The sequence below is a fragment of the Hypanus sabinus genome, chromosome 1 (genome assembly GCF_030144855.1).
Source record: "Hypanus sabinus isolate sHypSab1 chromosome 1, sHypSab1.hap1, whole genome shotgun sequence".
NCBI classification, from domain to species: Eukaryota; Metazoa; Chordata; class Chondrichthyes; order Myliobatiformes; family Dasyatidae; genus Hypanus; species Hypanus sabinus.
Genome location: NC_082706.1, coordinates 200,000,867 through 200,027,173, shown reverse-complemented (window position 1 = coordinate 200,027,173; position 26,307 = coordinate 200,000,867). Strand labels below are relative to the sequence as shown.

General features: G+C 40.0%; 1 protein-coding gene across 1 annotated transcript in view; it reads right to left on the bottom strand.

Annotated features, from left to right (window-relative positions):
* The window catches only part of bend5 (BEN domain containing 5), a 53,162-nt gene that overhangs the window by 4,585 nt on the left and 22,270 nt on the right, over positions 1-26,307 (bottom strand). The window contains exons 3-5 of the mRNA XM_059984078.1: positions 24,096-24,357; positions 13,544-13,836; positions 13,250-13,460 (exon numbers count right to left, since the gene is read on the bottom strand). Coding sequence (XP_059840061.1) covers positions 13,250-13,460; positions 13,544-13,836; positions 24,096-24,357 — 766 coding nt within the window. The remainder of the gene's footprint in view (positions 1-13,249; positions 13,461-13,543; positions 13,837-24,095; positions 24,358-26,307) is intronic.

Below are 26,307 nucleotides of genomic sequence, written 5' to 3'. Positions count from 1 at the left end.
GACGTTTCAGGCCGAGACCCTTCGTCAGGACTCACAAAATGGAGTGTTTGATGGCTCTGCACCTGTACTCACTGAAGTTAGAATAATGAGGGGGGATCTCATTGAAACATATTGAATATCGAAAGGCAAGAACAAACTGGATGTGGAATGGTTATTGCCTTTCATGGGGGTGTCTAGGACCATAGAGCACAGCCACAGTAAAAAAGGATGTCCCTTTTGAATGGAGATGGGGAATTTCACTAGCCGGAAAATGGTGAATCTGTGGAATTTATTGACTAGTATTCGGTGTTGAGACTGGTTCTTTTTATGCTGTATATCAATGATTTTGATAAGGAATAATCGAGAGAAAATCTGCAGATGCTGGAAGTCCAAGCAACACAAAATGCTAGAGATACTCAGCAGTCCAGGCAGCACCTATGAGGAGAAAAGTACAGTCGATGTTTCGGGCAGGAGTGGAGAAAAAAGATGAGTAGATTTAAAAGGTGGGAGAGGGGAGAGAGAAATACAAGATGATAGGTGAAACCGGGAGGGGGAGGGATGAAGTAAAGGGCTGATAACTGGTGAAAGAGATACAACAGTTGAAGGGACATCAACTGTCTTGACTTCCACACTCCTCTCTTCAATTCCAATCTCGTCCCTTCTGAATGCTCTGCTCTCCACTCCCTCCACACTAATCCTAACCTCACCATCACCACAGATAAAGAGGGTGCTGTAGTAGTCTGGTGGACTGACCTCTACCGTGTTGAGGCCCAGCAACAATTCTCAGAAACCCCCTCTTATTTACCCTTCGAATGCCTAAGGAGCACCACGCCATTGTCTCCCAATCACTGACCTTATTAGCTGTGGGATCTCCCATGCACTGCCACCAACCTCAGTCCCTGCACTCCACACCTTCCGTCTTGACCTCCTTCCCAAGATCCACAAACCCGCTTGTCCCTGTTGACCCATTGATTCAGTTTGATCCAGCGCCACTGAATTTGTACCTGCATACCTCAACTATATCTTATCCCCCCCCAGTACAGTCTCTTCCAACCGACATCCGTGACACTCAAACACTCTGGGTCTTTTCAATGATTTCAAGTTCCCTGGCCCTGATCATTATCTTTTCACTGTGGATGTCCAGCCCTTAAACACCTCCAAATCCCACCAGGAAGGACTCAAAGCTATCCATTTCTTTCTAGACACCAAACCCAACTGGTTCCTCTCCACTACTGCTCTCTTCCGCCTAGCAGAACTTGTCCTCAGTCTTAATAATTTCTCCTTGGGCTCCTCCCACTTTCTCCAAACAAAAGGTGTATGGACCCCAGCTCTCTGCCTTTTTGACAGTTACATGGAACAGCCTATGTTTTGCTCACCCCACCCTGCCACCTTATCAAGGAGATGGTTCCTCTTGTCCTCACCCACCACCCCACCAGCCTCAGCATCCAGCACAATATTCACCAGAACTTCTGCCGTCTCCAACGGGATCCCACCACCAAACACATCTTTCCCAACCACAATTTCTGCTTTCCACAGGGATTGCTTCCTACACAACTCCCTTGACCAATCGTCCCTCCCTCCTGACATTTAGCCTTGCAGGCGGAGCAAGTGCTGCACCTGCCCCTCCGTCACTACCATTCTGTCCTCGAACAGTCCTTCCAGGTGAGTTGACACTTCACCTGCAAATCTGTTGGGGTCATAGACTGTGCCCATGCTCCCAGTGTGGCCTCCTGTGTATCTGTGAGACTTGACGTAGATAGGAAATACACTTCGCCCAGCACCCACGCTCCGTCCTCCAGAAGAAGGGATATCTCCCAATGGCCATCTATTTTAATTCCACTTCCCATTCTGATATGTCAATCCATGGCCTCCTCTACTGTCATGAGAACACCACCTTGTATTCCATCTAGGTAGTGTCCAACACGATGGCATGAAATTTGATTTCTAGAACTTCTGGTAATGGCCCCCCCTCCCCTCTGCCACCAGTTTGCATCCCCTTTTACCTCTCTCACCTTATTTCCTTGTGTGCCCATTGCCCTCCTTTTCTTTCTTCCATGGCCTTCTGTCCTCTCCAATCAGATTCCCTCTTTTCCAACCCTATATCTCTTTCACCAATCAACTTCCCAGGTCTTTACTTTCTAGCTCCCCCTCTCGGTTTCACTCATCACCTTGTTTCTCCCACCCCTCCCCCATCTTTTAAATCTACTCATCTTTTTTCTACAGTCCTGCCAAAGGGTCTGGGTTCAAAATATCAACTGTACTTTTTTTTCTATAGATGCTGCCTGGCCTGCTGAGTTTCTCCAGCACTTTGTGTGTGTTGCTTAAATGATGGAATAGATGGCTTTGTTGCCAAGTTTGCAGATGATATGAAAATTGGTGGAGGGGCAGATAGTGTTAAGGAAACAGGAAGGTTGCAGAAGGACTTAGATTAGGAGAATGGGCAAAAAAGTGACAAAATATAAATTTGGAAAATGCATGGTCATGCACTTTGGTACTAGGAATAAATGTGTAGACCATTTTCTAAATGGGGAGAAAATCCAAAATTCTGAGATGCAGAGACTTGGGAGTCCTTGTACAGAACATCCTAAAGATTAACTTGCAGGTTGAGTCAGTGGTGAGGAAGGCAAATGCAATGTTAGCTCTCATTTCAAGAGGTCTGGAATATAAGAGCAAGGATGTGATGCTGGGACTTTATAAGGCATTGGTGAGACCTCACCTTGAGTATTGTGAACAATTTTGGGCTCCTCATATATGAAACGATGTGTTGGCATTGGAGAGGGCTCAGTGGAGGTTCATAATGATGGTTCCAGAAATGAAAGGGTTATCATATGAGGAATGGTTGGCTCTGGGCATGTACTTGCTGGAATTTAGAAGGATATGTCGTGGGGAATCTCTTTGAAACCTTTCGAAAGTTGAAAGGCCTAGACACAGTAGATATGGAAGGGTGTTTCCCATGGTGGGGGAGGCTAGGACAAGGGGGTACACTCTCAGGATAGAGGGGCATCCATTTAAAACAGAGATGCGGAGAAATTTCTTTAGCCAGAGGGTGGTGAAATTGTGGAATTTCTTGCCAAAAGCAATTGTGAAGGCCAGGTTGCTAGGTGTGTTTTGGTGTATTTAAGGCAGAGATTAATAGGTTTTTGTTTGGCCATGGCATCAATGGTTGCAGGGAGAAGGCTGAGGACAGGGGGAAAAGGATCAGCCATGATTGAATGGTGGAGCAGACTCGATGGACCAAACAGACTAATTTTGCTCTTATGTCTTATGGTCTAAAAATAAAGAAAGAAGAGCTTGGACTTGAGGTATATTATGAGGGTAGCAGAGTTGTTGAACTCCAGTATCTGGTCTGTGTTGATGTAAGCTACTTGCAGAAGATGTGGAATTGTTCTTTAAAAATTGTACAGGTCTTCATTCTTGCAGTGTGGGATACCAGGAAATGAGAGGTCAGAAGAGTTTGTGCTACATACAAATAGAATTTTGAGTATAATTTTGAGCTGAATGGGGATGTTCTGCAAGGCAAATAACTAATATGCCTTTTGTATCCCCATTCTTTCAATTATGAGCAATAAATACAGTATGCTAATTTCAAAGGAGAGCACAAAATTATTTTGCTTGCAAAATACATTTGAAGTCATTGGCAATGGAATATGCAAAGGTAATGCATGTCATTCTTTGTATAAGCAACTATTGTTAGCTTAAGGGCTGAGTTGTGGGGAGTGGGTGAGGGGTTGTGATGCTGGATGTTGATTGTTGAGGTTTCTTTTTAAATGGTTGGTTTGGGATTTAATTTGTACATCCATCATGAGTTGTAGCCTATTTAAATGCTCTTGAAAGGGAATTTATTGTGATAGTTGGTGTCAAGTTTGTGTAGAAGGCACTGTTATTAAATTGCATATTTTTTGATCAGTTACCTCATAACATCCTGTAGAATTTCTTCTGGCCCATTTATACATTAAGTGCTGATAGCATGTTCCTTTCTGCTCTGATCAAACTATTACTCATCTTACTACAGCCCAAAATCAGTTAACTCCAATGTCGGGTAGGAATTGGATGTGTTCTCTAAATCGCAGTTTCACCCCATGTTCTTGATTGTTAAAGATCATTTGCCTCTAGCTTTCACTCTCCCTTTAAATTCCCTGTCGATTTCTAACACGTCCCTTCCCTTTCTCTATCTCTTTCTCCATCTCTGAAGACAAGCTGTCAATTGACATTTTATGAACTTAACAGTACCCACAATTATCTTGACTATACCTTTTCCCTCTAAGTTTCCTATAAAAATGCTATTCCCTTTCCTCAGTTCCTTTGTCTCTATCACATCTGTTCCCAGGATACTGCTTTCCTTTCCAAGACATCAGAGATGTTGACAGCATGTTCCTTTCTGCTCTGATTAAACTATTACTCATTTTCATAACAGCCCAAAATCAGCAAACTTCAAAAATCAAAGATGTCCTCCTTCAAAGAACAGTTTCCCCTCCACCACTGATGTTCACTCGAATTTCCTGAATGTCTGCATTCACCCCATCTTGCTGCTGCCTTAAGTGATAGATTTCCTCATCCTTGCTTATCACCCCATGAGCCTCCACATCCAAAGCATCATTTTCTGCAACTTCTGCCATCTCCAAAGGTATCGGACCACTAATCATATCTTTACCTCCCCCTCTCTCTGCTTTCTGAAGGACCTGTGATTCTCCTGTTCATTCATCCCTCCCAGCACTTATCCCTGAAGTGTCCAAAGTGCTACATTCACCTACAAATCTGCTGGGGTCATTTTTTGTATCCAGAACTCTGAATGCTGCCTCCTCTACACTGGTGAGACCCAAGGTAAATTGGGGGACCATTTTGTCAAACACCTCCGCACCATCAAATGTGGAACTTCCTAGTAGTGGAACATTTTGATTCCAACTCCCATTCCCATTCCAATGTATCAATCCATGGACACCTCTTTTGCCACAGCGAGACCATCCTCAGGGTGAACCTTGTATTCTGTTGGGGTAGCCTCCCACCTGATGGCATGAATATCAATTTTTCCTTCCGGTAAACATATTCTCCTCACTGCTTCCTCTATCCCTCACTCTGACCTTTTACTACTCACCTCTTTTTAACATCTCTATGGTCCTCTCTCCTCTCCTTTCAGATTTTTTTATATTTCCTATCTGCTTAGCTTCATCTATTGCCATGTAGCTGTCTTCCTTCCCTCCCCGCCCCCCCCCCCCCTCAGCTCTTATTCTGTTGTCTTCCCCTTTCCTTTCCAGTCCTGAAGAAGGGTCTTGGTCCAAAACATTGACTTGCATAGATGCTGCCTGATCTGCTGAGTTCCTCTAGCATTTTGTGTGTTGCTTGTAGTACAAAGATTTGAATAGTATCGAGCTTTTTCATGAATCCCTTTTGGTGTTGTCCTGGTTTCTTGTGCCCCACAAACAACCAGGAGACGCAGAAGATTCTTCAAGAAGTGTTGAACTTTAATTTGCAAATCAAAGCTGAGACAGTCAGTGAGCTAGTCACTGCCCACCGATCCTTGTACATAGCATTTTTTATAGCAATCTCCTAGTTTAGTTGCATTAGCATATCCAATCGGTCTACAGTTGCTTATCACCAGTACATCAGCTCCCGACTTCCCACTATTGTTTCTACCCATTAACTTAATCATGTTCTAATCTACTTTTTGGGCCAAGTGTTACCTCATCCCTGGCCACAGTTATCTCTTAGCTAGCCTCTCATTAACACACCATTACCTTCTTATTTGGCTACATTCTTAAGTCACAGATGTGTTCTCATTAACACACCATTATCTTCTTATTTGGCTACATTCTTAAGTCACTGATGTGTTCAATAGTACAGAGACAATACAGAGATTACATTCTCCTACAAAATTGGATACATACATAGCAAATAGCAAATACAAAGCTGACTACATAGTTTTGGTTACACAGCAAACAATGTAACTTTATACTCCAATAGTGTCTAAAATGCTATTTAGATCATGCTTTTGGAGGTGCTGTGGTGTGTTATATGCATGTCTACTTTTATCTTGTCAGGAAAGGTACAGTTTTGAAATCTGTTTTGTCACTGTGTGGAAGGGGGGATATTTTGCTATGTTTATCCAAAAACAGTCAGTATTGTACAACTAAAAAATGGGTCCTTTGGCCCATTTGTCCATGCCTTTCACACTAACTTCCTGAGCTAGTCCTGTTGGCTTGTATTCCCCCCTAATACTTACCTGCCTTTCAACCTGTCTAAATGTCTTTTAAACATTGTAATTGTACCCATCTCTACCACTCATTCTTGATACCCATTATCCTCTAGCAAAACCTGTCATTGAGATACCCTTTTAAATCTATATCCTGCTCTCTTTAAGCCTACGCCTTTAGCTTTAGACTCCCTCTAGGCTGGGGAAATGGGCTGTGACCATTCATCTTGTCTCGGATTCTCTTTATTTTAGAAAGATCTATAAAGTCATCCCTTAACCTCCTATGCTCCAGGCGGCAATATCCCAGCGTATCCTTGTAATTTCAGCTCTATAGTCCCTCAGTTTATAAGCTCAAGTTCTTCAGTTTCGGTATCCTCAATGGATACATCCGAAAGTGCACACCACCAAGCTCAAGAACAGCTTCTGCCCTACTGTTATCCATCAATTGAACAATTCCCTATGATATGATGGACTCTTGACCACACAGTCTACCTGGTTATGACCTTGCAGTACACTTTTTGTACTCTTTTATACTATCTTGACATACTGTTGTTGTGAATTGAGCTGAATGAACTATATCAAGATAAGTTTTTCCCCTTACCTCAGTACATGTGGCAATAAGAATTGATTTGCCTCTAGGGCTCATTGTCCTACAACCCTGCATAGGGCCCTGTCATTTACCGTGTAAGTTCTGGACAATCTAGTGTATACAAGAGACACTCCTGAACAATCAAAGAAAAATATAGTCATCAGAACTGAGAAGTCATTTTTATCCATACTGTTTATATAAATGTGGATTTCTCTCTTTGTAGCAGTTACATTTTAGTCATGCTGTCATATAGCATGGAAACAGACCCCTTGGCCCATTGTGTCTGTACCAGCTCTCAAAGCCTCAAATGCACACTGCAAGGTTCAAAACTTATCTGCTGCCACTTAGTGCTGCACTATTCTGAAAGGTTTGTTTCTGGTTTTGGACCGTTAGTCATTTTAATCTGATCACTTTATTAATTGTTTGGTTATGAAGGTCTCCATGCTCTGTTGTGGCTGCTTTGTGTTTATTGATCGAGGTCTTTTCAGTCATTTAATGAAATTCTGCCTGTTTTTGGCAAGGTGGCTAGCATTATCTATAGCTTTTACTGATCTGAGATTAGTATAATTGGGTATTGAAAGAGCTTTGGAAGACCTTTTACTATTTTGCTTGAACTGTTTGTCTTTGCTGTAAATTAATCTTCAAAGATTCAAAATACATTTATTGTCGAAGTATGTATGTTGCATACAACCCTGAAATTCATCTTCCCCATAGACAGCCATGAAATAGAGCTATCGAACCAATCCGTTCAAAGAAAAACAAAAACATCATGGCCCCCCCCCCACCCCTCCAACACCAGCAACCTTGAATAGGGTAACTAGCGTTGCTGTGCTACGCACTGTAGCAGTCAGTCAGTTTTCTTCCTTCACTCACCCCACCCACTCACATCACCATTGCTGTCCTGTTTCATAAATTTCATAAGGATATTATGACAGATGAAAGATGACCTTGAAGCTTATACTTCTAGCTCCTCTAAAGATGAATTACAGAGAACACAATTTCTTTAAAGAAGGCACTGCAGTCAATTTCTGGTAAAAATATCAAAAAGTATATTTAAGAGGAAAATTGGTACAGCTTTCTGCAGCGTGCATAGTGTTGCCCATGTTGTTTTATGCTAGTTATTTATTACTGTTTATTTGCATTTGCATTTGCATTTGTTGTCCATTGATCCTGTCTACAGTTACTGTTCTCTAGATTTGCTGAGTATGCCTGCAGGAAAAGAATCTCGGGTTGAATGTGGTGACATATATGTTGAATAAATTTTGAAATATCCTATCTTAACTAAAGGCTGATAATCAACCAGGCACGACATGAGACAAATTTGTACATTTTTACCCTTTCTAATTTTATGATCTATGTATTTTGTTTATTTTAAACTTATTTTCATGCTAATTAGTAGTTGTTTGTAAGTTGCTTAGTTTTTTTTCTGTCACTTGGTTAATGTTTGTCTGCTTATCTATTAATTCTTCCATGCATCATTGCTTTTTGTTTTGTCTTTGTAGACTTTGTATTCTCCTCCAGATAGTCATTGTCTTCGATTCAAACAACATAAACAGTCCCTGCAGCCCACCATTTCATGTCAACCATTAAATACAAGTAAATTATTTCCATTCAATATCACTTGGTTTATATCCTTCCATGTCTTGGGGATTCAAGTGTTTATTTACATGCTGATATTAGTTGTGAGTGCTGTCTCCATCACCCACTGAGCAATGCCTTCAGATTGCATTCGCCCTCTTGATGGAAAAAGCTCCTTCTCAGACCCTTGTAAACCTCATTCTGTTCTGCTCCTTTCTGTTAAAAACACTGGCCCACACCTCTGTTCTAAGAAAAATATATCCATAGAACTTGACTCCCCATAATTGTCCATTTTCCCAACTGAACAGTCTTGCTGTTCCTTACAAATACCTCCTTCCAAATAATTTGTTTGCAAATTTACTGATCATCCCTCCTATACTAGTATCTTAATTTATTGAAATACATAGCAACATAATGAAGATTCTTTACTGATCCTTGTGGTGAATTTCTGATTACAGGTTTCTGGTCACAAACACTCATTTGTTCCCTGAATCAGTCTCCTCTGGACCCTCTCTAGTGTCTGGACATCTTTCTTTTAGATAAGGAGCCCAAAACTGTTCACAATGCTCCAAGTGTCTTATAAAGCCTCAATATTACATCCTTGCTCTTATATTAGACCAAAAGCCACAGGAGCAGAATTAGGCCATTTGACCCATCAAGTCTGCTACACCATATAATCATGGCTGATCCTTTTTCCCGCTCTTCAGCCCCACTCCCCAGCCTTCTCCCTGTAACCTTTCATGCCGTGTCCAATCAAGAACCCATCAATCTCTGCCTTAAATACACCCAACGAACTGGCCTCCACAGCTGCCTGGGGTAACAAATTCCATAAATTCACCATTCTCTGGCGAAAGAAATTTCTCCACATCTGTTTTAAATGGTCACCCCTCTATCCTAAGGCTGTACCCTCTTGTCCAAGACTTCCCTCACCCTGGGAAACATCCTTTCGACTTCCACTCTGTCTAGGCCTTTCAACATTCGAAAGGTTTCAATGAGATCCTCCTCCGTTCTTCTAAATTCCAGAAAGTACAGACCGAGAATTCTCAAACGTTCCTCATATGATAACCCTTTCATTCCCGAAATTATCCTTGTGAACCTCCTGAACCCACTTCAATGCCAGCACATCTTTTCTTAGATGAGGAAAGTAAAAATGTTCACAATACTCAAGGTGAGGTCTCACCAGTGCCTTACAAAGCCTCAGCATCACATCCCCACTTGTATTCTAGACCTCTTGAAATGAATGCTAACATTGCATTTGCCTCTTCAGCACCAACTACCTGCAAAATAACCTTCAGGGTGTTCTCCCAAGTCCTTTTGCATCTCAGTTTTTTTGATTTCCTCCCCGTTTAGAAAATAGTTCATACAATTATTTCTTCTATCAAAATGCATGACCATGCTTTTTCCAATATTTTATTTCATTTGCCACTCTCTTGCTCGTTCTCCTAATCTGTTCAAGTCCTTCTGCAGCCTTCCTGTTTCCTCAACACTACCTGCCCCTCCACCAATCCTCATATCATCTGCAAGCTTGGAAACAGAGTAATGTATTCCATCGTCTAAATCATTGATATATAGTGCAAAAAAAAGCGGTCCCAACATCGACCCCTGCGGAACATCAGTCACTGGCAGCCAACCAGAAAAGGATTCTTTTATTCCCACTCGCTGCCTCCTACCAATTAGCCAATGCTCCAACTATGTTGGTAACTTTCCTGTAAGCAGCCTCATGTGTGGCACCTTGTCAAAGGCCTTCTGAAAGTCCAATTACACAACATCCCCTTTATCTATCCTACTTGTAAACTCCTCAAAAGAATTCCAAAAGGTTCGGCAGGCAAGATTTTCCCTGAAGGAAACCATGCTGACTTCGTCCTCTCCTGTACTGTATCACTAAGTACTCCATAACCTCATCCGTAAATGACTCCAACATCTTCCCAACCACTGAGGTCAGGCTAACTAGTCTACAATTTCCTTACTGCTTTCACCCTCCTTTCTTACAGTGAAGGGGACATTTGCAATTTTCCAGTCCTCCAGAACCATGCAAGTGTCCAATGATTCTTGAAGGATCATTAGTAATGCCTCCACAATCTCTACTGCTGCTCCTTTCAGAACTCTTCAGATGCAGTTCATCTGGTCCAGGTGACTTAAGTAGCTTGTGGTCTTTCAACTTTTTGAACACCTCTCTTGTAATAGTAACTGCAGTTACTTCTCCTCCCTCACACCCTTTAATACCTTACACACTGCTGATGTCTCCCAGTGAAGACTGATGCAAAATACTCATTTAGTTCACCTGCAATCTCCTTGGCCCTCGTTATTATTTCTTCAGCCTCATTTTCTAGCAGTCCTATATCTACTCTCATCTCATTTCTATATACTTGAAAAAGATTTTTCGATCTATCTTGATATTGTTTGCTGGCTAGATTTCATATTTAATCTTTTCCCTCCTAATTATTATTTTAGTTGCTTTGTGGTTTTTAAAAGCTTCTGAATCCTCTATCTTCCCATTAATTTTGCATTGTTGTATGCCCTCTTACTTTTACATTAGCTTTGACTTCCCTTGTCTATTTTGCCATTTGAGTATTTCTTTGGTTTTGGAATACATCTATCCTGCACCTTCCTCATTTTTCCCCAAAGCTCAAGCCATTGCTGCTCTGCTGTCGCCTCTGCCAGCATCCCTTCCAACTTACTTTGGCCAATTCCTTTCATATCACCATATTTTCTTTTACTCCACTGAAACACTGCTATGTGTCTTTACCTTCTCCCTAGGAAATTTCAAGTTGAATTCAATCATATCACTGTCCCCCAAGGGTTCCTTTACCTTAAGCTCCCTAACCACCTCTGGTTCATTACATAACACCATGTCCAGTATAACTGATCCCCTAGTAGACTCAACGACAAGCTGCTCTAAAATGTCACATCATAGGCATTCAACAAATTCACTCGAGATCCATTACCAACCTGATTTTCCCCCAATCGACCTGCATTTTTTCCACTAACCATTATCTTTTGCCTTGCAAAATGTTCGCTCAACTTTTAATGTTTGAAGTTCTCAAAAATCTTCACTGATCTAAAATCTTAACTGTTTCTTTCTCCACGTTGTCTTTGCCTCAGAATTTGCAGTAATTTGATCAGTTTTAATTTTCCCTAGCATAAATTAGCTTTAAGTACCTTTAATATTTTTATTATGAAGAGAATGCTAGACTTTTAACTAAAACCAAGATGAGGAAGCGTATCACTCCTGTCCCTGTTAATCTGCATTGGCTTCCTGTGTCTTTTTTTGAATGTAACATTCTCTTGTTTTTAAAGCTCTCCATGGTTTGGGACCACAGTGCATCACAGAATTGCTTCTGTTTTATAACCCGGCTTGAGCTCTCAGGTCTTCTTTCATCGGTCTCTTAACTTTAAACAATCTCTCTCAAGATAATTGACAAGTCTGCTTTCTTATGAACTACACTACACCGGAATACCTAAAACTAAAGGGATGAAGACTCCGTTTACACTTTTAAACACCGGATCGAAGTCTATTTAATGCTTTTAACTTTGCTTTTAATTAACATACTTGTCTTATTTTCATGTTTGCACTTTATTCCATTGAAAAAGCACTTTGACCTGCTAGAAAGTTTGTGAACCCTGTAGAATTTTGTCTATTTCTGCATTGATGTGATCAGACTAGATCACATTTAAATAAAGAGAACCTAATTTAATAACAAAAAAATTAGACTTGTTCATTTATTGAGAAAATCCAATATTCCATGATTTGTTAGCAAAAGTATATGAACCTTCGCAATAACTTCAACCAAACATTTCCAGTAACCGTTGATCAGTCCTGCAAATCGGCCTGGAGAAATTTTAGGTCATTCCTCCTTACAAAACTGCTTCAACTCTAGCATGCTGGTGGGCTGCTTTGCATGAACTGCTTGCTTCAGGTCCTTCCACAACACTTCTATAGGATTAAGATCAGGACTTTGACTCAGTCATTCCAAATGTGAAATTTCTTCTGCTATAACCATTCTTTGGTAGACTAACATGTGTTTAGGGTCATTGTCTTACTGCATGACCCACTCTCGAGCTTTACTTCACTGATAGATACCCTGATATTTTCCTGTAGAATTTTCTGGTACAATTCAGAATTCATAGCTCCATCAATTATGGTAAGCCACAGTGATCCTGATGCAGCAAAGCAGGCCAAACCATGACACTGCCACCACCAAGTTTCACAGCTGGGGTGAAGTTCTTATACTGGAATGCAGTGTTTGTTTTTAGCCAAACATAATGCTTCTCATTTAAGCATTGTCACACCTGATTGTCATCCTATTGATTGAAACACCTGACTAATTTCCCCCTTAAATGAACTGATAATCCTGGAGGTTCACATACTTTTTCCAAAAAATACATATAATACTGGGATCATTTTTTTCAATAAATAAACAAGTATAATGCTTGTGTGTTATTTATTTAATTGGGTTCTCTTTATCCAGTTTTAGGACTTGCATAAAGATCTGATCATATTTTAGGTCACATTTATGCAGAAATAGAGAAAATTCTATATGGTTCACAACCTTTCTAGCACAATTATACATCGTCTGTATGAAAAATGCACTATAAATTAGTTATTTTTGTTTGATAAAATAAGCAGAGGTGATATATCATTTTGTTTAGTTTTAAAACAAAGTGCTGATTACAACTGTTTCTGAATTTTGTTGCAAATTTAATGTTTCATTTGCAAGTAATCTGAAAATAGACACACCTTCACATGTAGTCATTTATAATGGAAAAAGATAAAAAGTGATTCAAAAAAATTGTGGCACCATCCTCATCAATTTGATCTGAAGCAAAATGACACAATTATGTTTCGATGTACATATGACAAATAAAGCCAATCTTATAAAACAAACTAAGCAATAGAAAACTTTCCTCAAGCTTACCTTTAATAATCTGTACTTTGTAGGGAGAAAGAGGTGGTTTAGGGGATGATTTTGTTGAATTGCATGCAATTCCAGTGACACTTCTGTCCTTCAGGGTATCCACTCCCCACACAGCTACAGCCAAACACTTTGTAAATCTTGAATCACTTGGCTGACGTTTCACTGTTTCCCACTTGTCCTCATCAATCCATATATTAGCTCCTATGTGAACCTATAAGCAAATAGTGTTAAAACAATAAATTCAACTTGCATGTGCAAAACACAGGCTTATGTAACAGAAATATTTTCTATTACCTTGCCATCCTGAACAGAATAAACACTGGGCTGGGCCATAGCAATAGCTTGTGTTGCAGCCCATGGACATGACACCATGCTGTTTCCATTTTCAGTCTGACTCTCCAGGTGGTCACTAGTACTTGGAGCTGGAAGGAGAGGATGAGGACTTTTCTTGCAGGGATAAATTCTTTGTTGCATGTTTAAATGGTCCTGCAGAATTGAAGTCACTGGAGGACTGGAAATTAGCTGATGGGCAGATGTGTTTTCAATCAACTCCTCTTCGGGATTGGAACCATGGTACTGTTCTGGAACTGAAAATGGAAAAGCAAGCAAATATGTTTTAATGGTTAATCAATTACTAGTTCAAGAAATACATTTAATTCTGCTTTTGCTGTCTTTTCCTTTAACAGTTAAAATAAAAATAGAAAAATCTATATGGACTGCAAACACTCGATTTAAAAGGACTAATGAAAAACACTTCAAATAGGATAAGGGGAAGAAAACCAAGGATGGAATAGAGAACCGAGTATGCCACAGCAGTCTGAAGCACAGAACCACTAACAACTTAATATCTTCCCAAATGGAAGCTGCTGTGAAAAATTAAGTCACAAAGAAAATGCCCGTATCATTGAGCTTCCCATGGAGCTCAGCCAGACATACTCACACAAACCAATTTCTTACAACCCAATTGTACAGAAGATTAGCTATTTACAAAAATGTTCCAAATACATTAGTATGGGCAAAAGGAAATTTAATCTCAGCTAAATTCACATAGTGGTGCTAAAACATTTGTGAACCCTGTAGAATTTTCTCTATTTCTGCATAAATGACCTAAAATGTGATCAGATTTCATAAAACTAGTCAGAGAACTCAATTAAATAAATAGACACAAAAGGGAAAAGTATGTGAACCTCTGGGGTAATGCCTTCTACTAATACTATTTGGAGTCTGGTGTTCCAATCGATGAGATGAGATTGGAGGTGTATGTTGTAGAGGTGCCCTGCCTGTATACAAAAAAAGACAAAGTCAGGTTCTAAAGAAAGACCTGTTTATGTGCACTATGCCTTGAACTTTCATAGAGATGTATGAAGTTGGAAAAGGCTACAAAAGCAATTCTAAAGACCTGAGTTTTCATCAATCCACAGTAAGAGGAACTGTTTATAAATGGAGGAAACTCAGTACTGTCACTACTCTCCCTAGGAGTGGGCAACCTGCAAAGATCACACAGAGCACATGATGCAATATTGAAGGAGGAGAAAAATAACTCAGGGGTAACAGCAAAAGACCTGCAAAAATATCTAGAACTGACTAAAGTCTCTGTTCATGTATCCACTATAAGAAAACACTGAACAAGAATGGTGTTCATGGAAGGACACCACTGCTCTCCAAAAAAAATATTGTTGTATGTCTCAAGTTTGGAAAAAACCACCTGGATGTTCTACAATGCTTCAGGGACAATGTGGATAAAAGTTGAACTTATTGGCAGAAATGCACATTGCTACGTTTGGAAGAAAAAGGGCACTGCACACCAACACCAAAATCTCATCCCAACAATGAAGCATGGTGGAAGGAGCATCACTGTTTGGAGCTGCTTTGCTACCTCAGGGCCGGGACAGCTTGCAATCATTGAGGGGGCAATACATTCAAAATTATATCAAGACATTTTACAGGAGGACGTCAGGGTAGCAGTCTGTCAGCTGAAGCTTAATAGAAGGTGGATAATGTAACAAGATAATGATCCAAAAGACAAGAGTAAATCAATACAGAATTGTTTAAAAAGAAGAAAATTGTGTTTTGGAATGGCCAAGACAAAGTTCTGACCTTAATCCCATAGAAGTGTTGTGAAAGGACCTGAAGCAAGCAGTTCATGCCAGGAAACCCAACAACATCCCAGGGTTAAAGCAGTTTTGATGGAGGAATGGCCTAAAATTTCTCCAAACAAATGTGCAACACTGATCAACAGAAACCAAAAATATTTATAACCATATAACCATATAACAATCACAGCACGGAAACAGGCCATCTTGGCCCTCCTAGTCCGTGCCAAACCCTTAATCTCACCTAGTCCCACCTACTCGCACTCAGCCCATAACCCTCCACTCCTTTCCTGTCCATATACCTATCCAATTTTACCTTAAATGGCACAACTGAACTGGCCTCTACTACTTCTACAGGAAGCTCATTCCACACAGCTATCACTCTTTGAGTAAAGAAATACCCCCTCATGTTTCCCTTAAACTTCTGCCCCCTAACTCTCAAATCATGTCCTCTAGTTTGAATCTCCCCTACTCTCAATGGAAACAGCCTGTTCACGTCAACTCTATCTATCCCTCTCAAAATTTTAAATACCTCGATCAAATCCCCCCTCAACCTTCTACGCTCCAATGAATAGAGACCTAACTTGTTCAACCTTTCTCTGTAACTTAATTGCTGAAACCCAGGTAACATCCTAGTAAATCAAATTTGGTTCACATTATTGCTGTACAGGGGAGGGGGAGGTCACACCAATAGGTAATAGGTGCAGAAGTAGACCATTCGGCCCTTTGAGCCTGCACCACCATTCAGAGATCATGGCTGATCATCTACTATCAATACCCGGTTCCTGCCTTGTCCCCCGTATCCCTTGATTCCACTATCCATAAGATACCTATCTAGCTCCTTCTTGAAAGCATTCAGAGAATTGGCCTCCACTGCCTTCCGAGACAGTGCATTCCAGACCCCCACAACTCTCTGGGAGAAGTTTTTCCTTAACTCTGTCCTAAATGACCTACCCCTTATTCTCAAACCATGCCCTCTGGTACTGGACTCTCTCCTTAATTCCGGCGTGTACAAGCCCAGTCTCTCTAACCTCTCTGTGTAAGACAGTCTGGACATCCCAGGAATTCACCTTGTGAATCTACACTGCACTTCCTCTACAGCCAGGATGTCCTTCCTTAACCCTGGAGATCAAAACTGTACACAATACTCCAGGTGTGGTCTCACCAGGGCCCTGTACAAATGCAAAAGGATTTCCTTGCTCTTGTACTCAATTCCCTTTGTAATAAAGGCCAACATTCCACTAGCCTTCTTCACTGCCTGCTGCACTTGCTCTTTCACCTTCAGTGACTGATGAACAAGGACTCCTAGATCTCTTTGTATTACTCCCTTACCTAACTCTAAACCGTTCAGATAATAATCTGCCTTCCTGTTCTTACTCCCAAAGTGGATAACCTCACACTTATTCACATTAAACGTCATCTGTCAAGTATCTGCCCACTCACCCAGCCTATCCAAGTCACCCTGAATTCTCCTAACATCATCACGTCACACTGCCACCCAGCTTAGTATCATCAGCAAACTTGCTGATGTTATTCTCAATGCTTTCATCTATATCATTTATGTAAATTGTAAACAGCTGTGGTCCCAATACTGAGCCCTGTGGCACCCCACTAGTGACCACCTGCCATTCCGAGAAACACCCATTCACCATTACCCTTTGCTTTCTATCAGCCAACCAGTTTTCTATCCATGTCAATATCTTCCCCCCAATGCCATGAGCTCTGATTTTACCCACCAATCTCCTATGTGGGACCTTATCAAATGCCTTCTGAAAATCAAGGTACACTACATCCACTGGATCTCCCTTGTCCAACTTCCTGGTTACATCCTCGAAAAACTCCAATAGATTAGTCAAGTATGATTTGCCCTTGGTAAATCCATGCTGGCTCGGCCCAATCCTATCACTGCTATCTAGATATGCCACTATTTCATCTTTAATAATGGACTCTAGCATCTTCCCCACTACTGATGTTAGGCAGACAGGACGATAGTTCTGTTTTCTCCCTCTCTCCTTTCTTAAGAAGTGGGATAACATTAGCCATTCTCCAATCCTCAGGAACTGATCCTGAATCTAAGGAACATTGGAAAATCATTACCAATGCATCCGCAATTTCCAGAGCCACCTCCTTTAGTACCCTAGGATGCAGACCATCTGAATCTGGGAATTTGTTAGCCTTCAGTCCCATCAGTCTACTCATCACCATTTCCTTCCTAATGTCAATCTGTTTCATTTCCTCTGTTACCCTATGTCCTTGTCCCATCCATACATCTGGGAGATTGCTTGTGTCTTCCTAAGTGAAGACAGATCTAAAGTTCTTATTAAATTCTTCTGCCATTTCTCTGTTTCCCATAACAATTTCATCCAATTCATTCTCCAAGGGCCCAACATTGTTCTTAACTATCTTCTTTCTCTTCACATACCTAAAAAAGCTTTTGCTATCCTCCTTTATATTCCTGGCTAGCTTGCGTTCGTACCTCATTTTTTCTCCCCGTATCGCTTTAGTTAAATTCTGTTGTTCCTTAAAAATTTCCCAATCATCTGTCCTCCCACTCACCTTAGCTCTGTCATACATTTTTTATATAAATGCATTGCAATCTCCGACTTCCTTTGTCAACCACTGTGGCCCCTTTCCCCCCTTTGAATCCTTCCTTCTCCGGGGGATGAACTGATTTTGCACCTTGTGCATTAGTCCCAAGAATACCCGCCATTGCTGTTCCACTGTCTTTTCTGCTAGGATATCCATCCAGTTAACTTTGGCCAGCTCCTCCCTCATGGCTCCATAGTCTCCTTTGTTCAACTGCAACACTGACACCTCCGATCTGCCCTTATCCTTCTCAAATTGCAGATAAAAACTTATCATATTATGGTCACTACCTAATGGCTCCTTTACTTCAAGATCGCTTATCAAATCCTGTTCATTACACTACACTAAATCCAGAATAGCCTTGTCCCTGGTCGGCTCTCGTACAAGCTGTTCCAAGAATGCATCCCGTAGGCACTCTACACCAGTTACTGAAAGCAAAGGTCCGCATGCTTTTTCCAACAAATACATGTAACATTGGATCATTTTTCTCAATAAATAAATGGACAAACAAGTATAATTTTTTTTGTGTTAATTAGATTCTCTATCTAGTTTTAGGACTTCCATGAAGATCTGATCACATTTTAGGTCACTTATGCAGAAATAACAGAAAATTCTACAGGGCTCACAAACTTGTAACATCATTGTAAATCAGCTGAGTTCACTTATTTTGCTTCCTATTCTGGCAAGAACATAACCCCAGCTCATGAGATACTGCTATTTTTATTTTGCATTTCAACAGAACAGATGAACTAGCTGGATTAATAAGAAGCCCTTTTTAAATAAACACACTCCAACGTGTCTATTTAATGTTAAAGCCATTAAGGTCACCTGGCACAGATTCTTTGGAAAATTTCTATGGCAACACTTGTTTGAAGAAGCATTTAAAAAGCAAACAGTATGTAAACCGTGTTGGAGTATCCTATATTCTAGTTCTAGTCAAATAAAGGAATTCTGTGCCTGCCACATTATTGCACAAGGATAACCCTGGAAGGAAAACTTCTTCATCTTATGATTTAAGCCACTGTTTGCACAAAGTATGCACTCTTTAGTTACTAAGAGATTCAAACCTCCTCTGACACAAGTCCAGAAAATGAAAGGCATCCTAGTAAGACTTGGGGACTATCCTCTATGTTCATTAAATAGGTATTTCAGAATCAGTTTTAATATCACTGGTATATATTGTGAATTTTGTAGCAGCGGTACATTGCAATATATAACAAAAACTACAAATTACAAAATGTGCAAAAAGAGATGGAAAAAATACAAAAGTAGTGCTCATGGGTTCATTGTCAATTTAGAAACCTGATGGCAGAAAGGAAGCTGTCCTTGAAAACTTTTGTGTCTCTCTTCAGCCTCCTCTTTGATGGTAGCAATAAGAAGGCATGCCCTGGGTGATAGGGGTCCTTAATGATGGATGTCATGATAATTATACTTTAATTATCAGAGTAACTATAGGTCCTCCCCAGTTTTGGGCAGCCTGTATATACATGTTACAGCCTGCAAGGATTTTCTACCAGGTATGGGCAGAATGGGCATTCACAAATGACTTCTTTCCTCAAATCACACCACAAACTGCAAGAATCAAATTGACAATAGACAATAGGTGCAGAAGTAGACCATTCGGCCCCTCGAGTCTGCACCGCCATTCTGAGATCATGGCTGATCATTCACTATCAATACCCAGTCCCTGCCTTGTCCCCATATCCCTTGATTCCCCTATCCATCAGATATCTATCCAGCTCCTTCTTGAAAGCATCCAGAGAATTGGCCTCCACCGTCTTCCGAGGCAGTGCATTCCACACCTCCACAACTCTCTGGGAGAAGAAGCTCTTCCTCAACTCTGTTTTAAATAACTGACCTCTTATTCTCAATCCATGCCCTCTGGTACTGGACTTTCCCAACATCTGGAACATATTTCCTGCCTCAATCCTATCAAATCCTTTAATTATCTTAAACGTTTCAATCAGATCCCCTCTCAATCTCCTCAATTCCAGCATGTACAAGCCCAATCTCTCCAATCTCTCTGCGTAAGACAGCCCTGCCATCCCAGGAATCAACCTAGTGAATCTACGCTGCACTTCCTCAATTGCCAGAATGTCCTTCCTTAAACCTGGAGACCAAAACTGTACACAATATTCCAGGTGTGGTCTCACCAGGGCCCTGTACAAATGCAAAAGAACATCCTTGCTCTTATATTCAATTCCCCTTGTAACAAAGGCCAACATTCCATTTGCCCTCTTCACTGCCTGTTGCACTTGCTCATTCACCTTCATTGACTGGTGAACTAGGACTCCTAGGTCTCTTTGCATTTCTCCCTTACCTAACTCGACACCGTTCAGACAATACTCTGCCCTCTTGTTCCAGCTTCCAAAGTGGATAACTTCACATTTATTCACATTGAATGACATCTGCCAAGTATCTGCCCACTCACTCAGCCTATCCAAGTCTCCCTGTATTCTCCTAAAGTCCTCTTCGCATGTCACACTGCCACCCAGTTTAGTATCGTCAGCAAACTTGCTGATATAGTTTTCAATGCCCTCATCTAAATCATTGACATAAATCGTAAAGAGCTGTGGTCCCAATACAGAGCCCTGTGGTACCCCACTAGTCACCTCCAGCCAGTCTGAGAAACACCCATTCACTGCTACCCTTTGCTTTCTATCTGCCAACCAGTTTTCTATCCATGTTGAAACCCTGCCCCCAATGCCATGAGCTCTGATTTTGCTCACCAATCTCCTATGTGGCACCTTATCGAATGCCTTCTGAAAATCTAGGTACACAACATCTACTGGCTTACCCTCGTCTAACATCCTTGTTACACCCTCAAAAAACTCCAATTTGCGTTGGTGGGAATGAACGGAGAACAGCCCTCACTCAGTTAGTGAGGCCAGCTGACAGTGCCTCCTCCAACTCCTGCTCACTTTGTTCTTATGATCCTCTCCCTCACTCTGCTTTTGTTCACTTCCAGGTTATGGACAGCTCTCCAGAAAAATACCCTGTCATATATGGAAGAGGGTCTGTACAGATCCGTCTATGTTATAAATTGCTGGTTGTTCAGAAAAATAACAATTACTTGTTTTTAATACTGGCATCTCGGACCTGAAGTAGAAAACTGATGCCAGCCTCCAAGAACATAATCTGCTGTGTTCGCTACAAGTCTGGCTAGCAAGTTAAACACAAACAGCGTCCCAACTCTCTGTAGCCATGTTAGAAGGTGTACTATCAAAGTGTAAAATTTCAAATGTCCAAAGTCAGGCATGTCAAATAGAATAAACCTCAACCACTGAAAGATACTTTCTATGTCTTTTGCAGGTCAATCACATTTAACTTGTCCATATAATCCCACCTACATTTTCAGCAGATACAAGAAACTCCTGAAAACTAGAACATAGAAATTTTTCTGCAGCAATTATTAAGTACACTGTCCACAAGTGCACAAGCCAGACACTTCCAAATGGTGATTCTGTTAACTGAAGGGATGAAAATGAAGGAACTGCCTGAGGCTACATCCACACTAGACCGGATAATTTTGAAAACGCTGGTTTCACATAAAAACGATAGGCGTCCACACTATGCGTTTTTGAAAATATCTCTATCCACACTGAAACGGAGATTTCGGCAATTCTCCTCCTACTGGGCATGCATAGGACACATCTAACGAAAACAAGTGACATGTTTGGTACCAAATCTCGCCGTAAAGTGCGCATTTGTGTAGTTGCAGGCTAGAAAAACCTACGATGGACTTACGTGCAGGAGAACTTAAAAGTTAAAAAAAAACAAATACTGGAGCATAAGGAGGCAACTGACAGGGAGTTCACTGACTGTATGAAACTGGCTGATGACGAACACTGAAAAACTGACTAACTGTTGCATTAATAAAGCACCTTGTTAAATGTATAAAACATGTCTGCATCAGTGTTATCTTGTATTTCCATACAATGTTACATTAGGCTGTTACACATCTATTGTCAGAGAAGTACTTGCATAAATAGATTAACCACCTTTATACGAGCAAGGACAGAAAACAGGGCAAAGTGAGTACACTTATTTATTCAGTAAGTTATGGGGCAAAGACCCATCTTTGGTGAATACATTTCTAACTCATCTGGCTTCAGTCTCATTGCTGTCTGTTCTGTAATTGTTAGGTTGCGTTCAAGAAAACAATGAAATAGCGCGTTCCCATCTGATAGCATTTTCAGATTTCTCCGGTTACACCGTCCACACTGATCTGCCCAAGCAGCGTTTTCAAAAATACCCAGCCTGGAAAGCGTTTCTGAAAAGCTCCGATTTCGGGGGATGAAAACGCCGTTTCAGTATGGACGGAGGATAAAAATGAAGAGAAAAGGCTTTGGTTATGGATTTATCCGGTGTAGTGTGGACATAGCCTTAGTAGATTGTGTTTGGTACCAGGTTACAAGCGCAAGTTCTAGTGACTGAATGCAACTTTGATGACAAGATTAATACTCCATCATAATCAAGGGACTACATTCTGCAATGGAGTTCAGAATCATCTTCAAAAACTCACTGAGTTCAGTGGATTACAACATTAACTGCATGTTCAATTTTAGTTACCACTGTTAGTTACAATAAACTTGTACAATTTATATTATATGGCATGATAGAACTCTGGTGTAACAAGGTAAACATCAGTTTACTTTTCCCCACTCTACACTAAAAATCTCATGACTCACTGTATAAACATATCAATTCAAGTTCAAGACTGTTACTGAAGATAATTAGAGGTCATGCTTCTTTGACATTTTTGATTTTGTGATAACATTCAACGTTGACTATGCCAGCTCTCAAAGTAATCCTATTACCCCTCGAATTTCCCCAAAACCCATTTGTCCCCTGCTTGCCAATTAATTCCCTCAAATCTACCTTCCCTACAGAAGGGATAATTTACAATGCCCAATTAACCCTACAACCACTCACACTTTTGGGATTTTGGACGAAACCTGGGCGCCGGCAGAATATTGTAGTACATTACTGCGTCAAAACTTACTTTCCAATAACAGCCTTGTTTTGGGCCACATACAAGGACAAGCCATTTGACTCTCCAAGCATATTTAGCCTAGACATTTTATTTCAGTTCAAATTCCATTATTTTCTCCATTGTAGAAAGGAGTTAGGAAAAAAACCAATGAAATTCCAAATTATTAAATGTAGCATGTCCTTTCTTTTTAAATAAAATTGAATATTTGGTAAATAACAAGAATGCAGTCAAAAACAGTGCTACAAAATGATTAAGGGAAGCCTTTGGAAGATAGCTGGAGAACCACAATCAACATCAGAATCAGGTTTATTATCACTGTCTTATATGATGTGAAATTTGTTGTTTTGCTGCAATGAAAATGTAAACTACTATAAATTAGAAAATAAATAAAAAGCACAAAAAAGAATAAAGAAGTGTCACACAGTTCAGAAATCTGAATGCGGAGGGTTAAGAAATTGTTTTGGTATCATTGAGTGGTATCATTGAATGTTCCTGTACCTACTGCAATTTAAAGTCTTAGAAGAAATACAAAGCAGATTCATGAGTATGGTGCCTGATAAAAGTATAAACACTAAGAAAGACTTGTAAAATTGATGAGAGGAGGAGATTAAGTGATTAAGTTTGAGGTACTTTCAAATTATGAAGAGATGAAACAAGTATTTTAAACATGTCAATTAAAAACCTCATATTATACTTCTTGAAATATCCAAAGTAGAATGTCCCAACATAATCAAGACAGCAGCTCCAGGACATCACCAGTAATTTACCCCCATATCTACATGGCCTTGGGAGTTTGAGGAGAGCACTGAAAAAATTAACAGCAAAAGGTGACAATTTAAAGAGAAGGTATATTTTGTAGGAAATGCTCCTTTAATAAAACTAATAAAAACCCTCCTATATAAAAAAAATTCACATCCACGCTAACTACAAGTCATTAGGTCTGGAAAATGTAATACTAAATTGGTAGCAAAGCAACAAGCACTTTTTAAAAAAAAGATTACACTAACAACCAGATTTTAATCATCCAATCAGATGAATTTTAATAAGCCTTACAATAGGTATGAAAGGTGTATGAAGATGAAGATAACAGAACACTAAAATTTCATTACATTCATCTTTCCAAACACTAATAGCTTGCTTTAGCTAGCTTTTTATTTTAATAAAGACTTACGTCTAAATAACTTCAAAAGCAGCGCATTTTGAAGATCCATATTGAGATCCCTCAGCCTTTGTAGCTCAGAAGCCATATGTTCATAATCTTTTTGCTTTTCTTCAACAAACCGAAGTTTTGTTGTAACTCTTTTAAGCTCCAAGATTAACTTTTTATTGTTAGCCTTGGCCCGGGAATATTTGTGTTTAAGTTCATCAAAAATCTTCAGTGTTTGGTCATCATCATCGTCACTGCTATCTTCAAAGCAGGAGATATCTTGCTCCTGAGAGAAACAAAAATAAATGATTTTCAGTATTCATTCAGTCAGGGAAACAGATAACTGAAGTAATCAGATTCTCTACTGGAGGGAATTCGGATTCTTCCAGATATAAATGAGGAGTAATTTAAGATGACTAGCACATTTGACAGATGGCAAATTATTAAAATTTACATAATACAAATGACATTACATATGAATTTCCAGAGTAAGCATACTAATTTAAAAGAACAGAATCTTCATTGCACAGAATGCTAGATCGTTCAATTTCTGTTTTCCACTTCTCCTTTGCAGTGTAATTGCACACATTGTCTGAACAGAATTAGCTGTCATAGGAAACAAACAGCAATGTGCTCCAAAAGCTAACACATTTTCTTGCAGCTTGCATTAGACAAATGCATATGCCAAAATAAATTCTGGCTTTCTAGAAATGTCTATCAAAAAGGTAGAGGTCAAAATCCAGTGTTAATTAACAACTCGGCATCTAAAAAAAATGTTACCAATATTTCCTAATAGTTCAAATGTTGAAATCGGAGCTCATGAACAGACTAAAAACTGGTTTTCACTATATTAACTCTTTCACACGAAGGGAATACACTCAATTTAAATTCTCACAAAATAGAGAAGGGATAAAATCTTGAGATTTTCCTTTTTTTAAAATTAATTATCCCATGAAAACTGAGCAATTCACCAACAGTTGAACCCAAAAGAGACTTGCCTTTCTACAGTACGAGCTATGTACCATCAATGAGCCACTTCTGAAATGTAGTGACTGCTGGAAACACAAGAACTTGGCCTTTACATAGAATGGCTAAGCACCAGAAGACCCAGTTGCAATCATCACAAAAGATGGAAATCTTGGGGGGAAAAAGTGGGCAGACTGAAGATAGAAAATAATTTGAGGCCATAAGTTTGCCCAGAATAGAAATGAGTAAACAGTAAGCTATTTGTCACATGCCTGTGCAAAACAGTAAATAGAATAAAAACCAGGTTCAATTCTGTTGTTTTCTCCTCATTTGTTTCCAGTGCTATGTCAATTTACAGAATTACTGTGAAATATCAGCAGAGTACAAAACATGTTGGCACATGGAATTCAAAGCAATTTGAGTAGTGAAGTCATTTGGATCAGTGACACATGTTGAAATGACATACAATTGCAAGAAAAAAAAGTCTGTGAACCCGTTGCAATTATCTGTTTTCTGCATTACTCATAAAATGTGGTCTGATTTTCATCCAAGTCACAATAATAGACAAACACAATCTGCCTAATCTAATAACACAGAACCAATTGTACTTCTCATCAATACTGAGTACACCATTTAAACAATCACAGTTGATGCTCAAAATAAATATGTGAACCTCTGGGCAATGTCAGGTTACTACCAATACCTGCTCTTCTCAAGAAAGATCTGCTTATGTGCACCATGCCTTGATCAAAACAACTTTCAGAGGACCTTAGAAGAATTGTAGAGATGCATAAATCTGGAAAAGGCTATAAAAACATTTCTAAAGACCTGAGTGCTTATCAGTCCACAGTAAGAGAAACGGTCTACAAATGGAGAAACTCAGTATGGTTGCTACTCTCGCTTGGAGTGAGCGTCTTACAAAAATCACACCAAGAGCACAACATGCAATGCTGAAGGAAGTGAAAAGAACCCAAGGGTAACAGCAAAAGACATGCAGAAATTTCTAGAATCTGGTAAATTCTCTGTTCATCTGTCCACAAGAAAAACACCGAACTAGAATGGTGCTCACTGCTCTCCAAAAACATTGCTGTATGTCTCAAGTTTAGAAAAGACCAGCTAGATGTTCTCAATGCTTCAGGGACAATGTTCTGTGGCTAGACGAGGCAAACGTTAACCTTTTGGCAGAAATACACATTGCAATGTTTGGAGAAAAAAAGGGTACTGCACACCAACACCAAAATCTTAACCCAGCTGTGGTGGGAGGAGTACC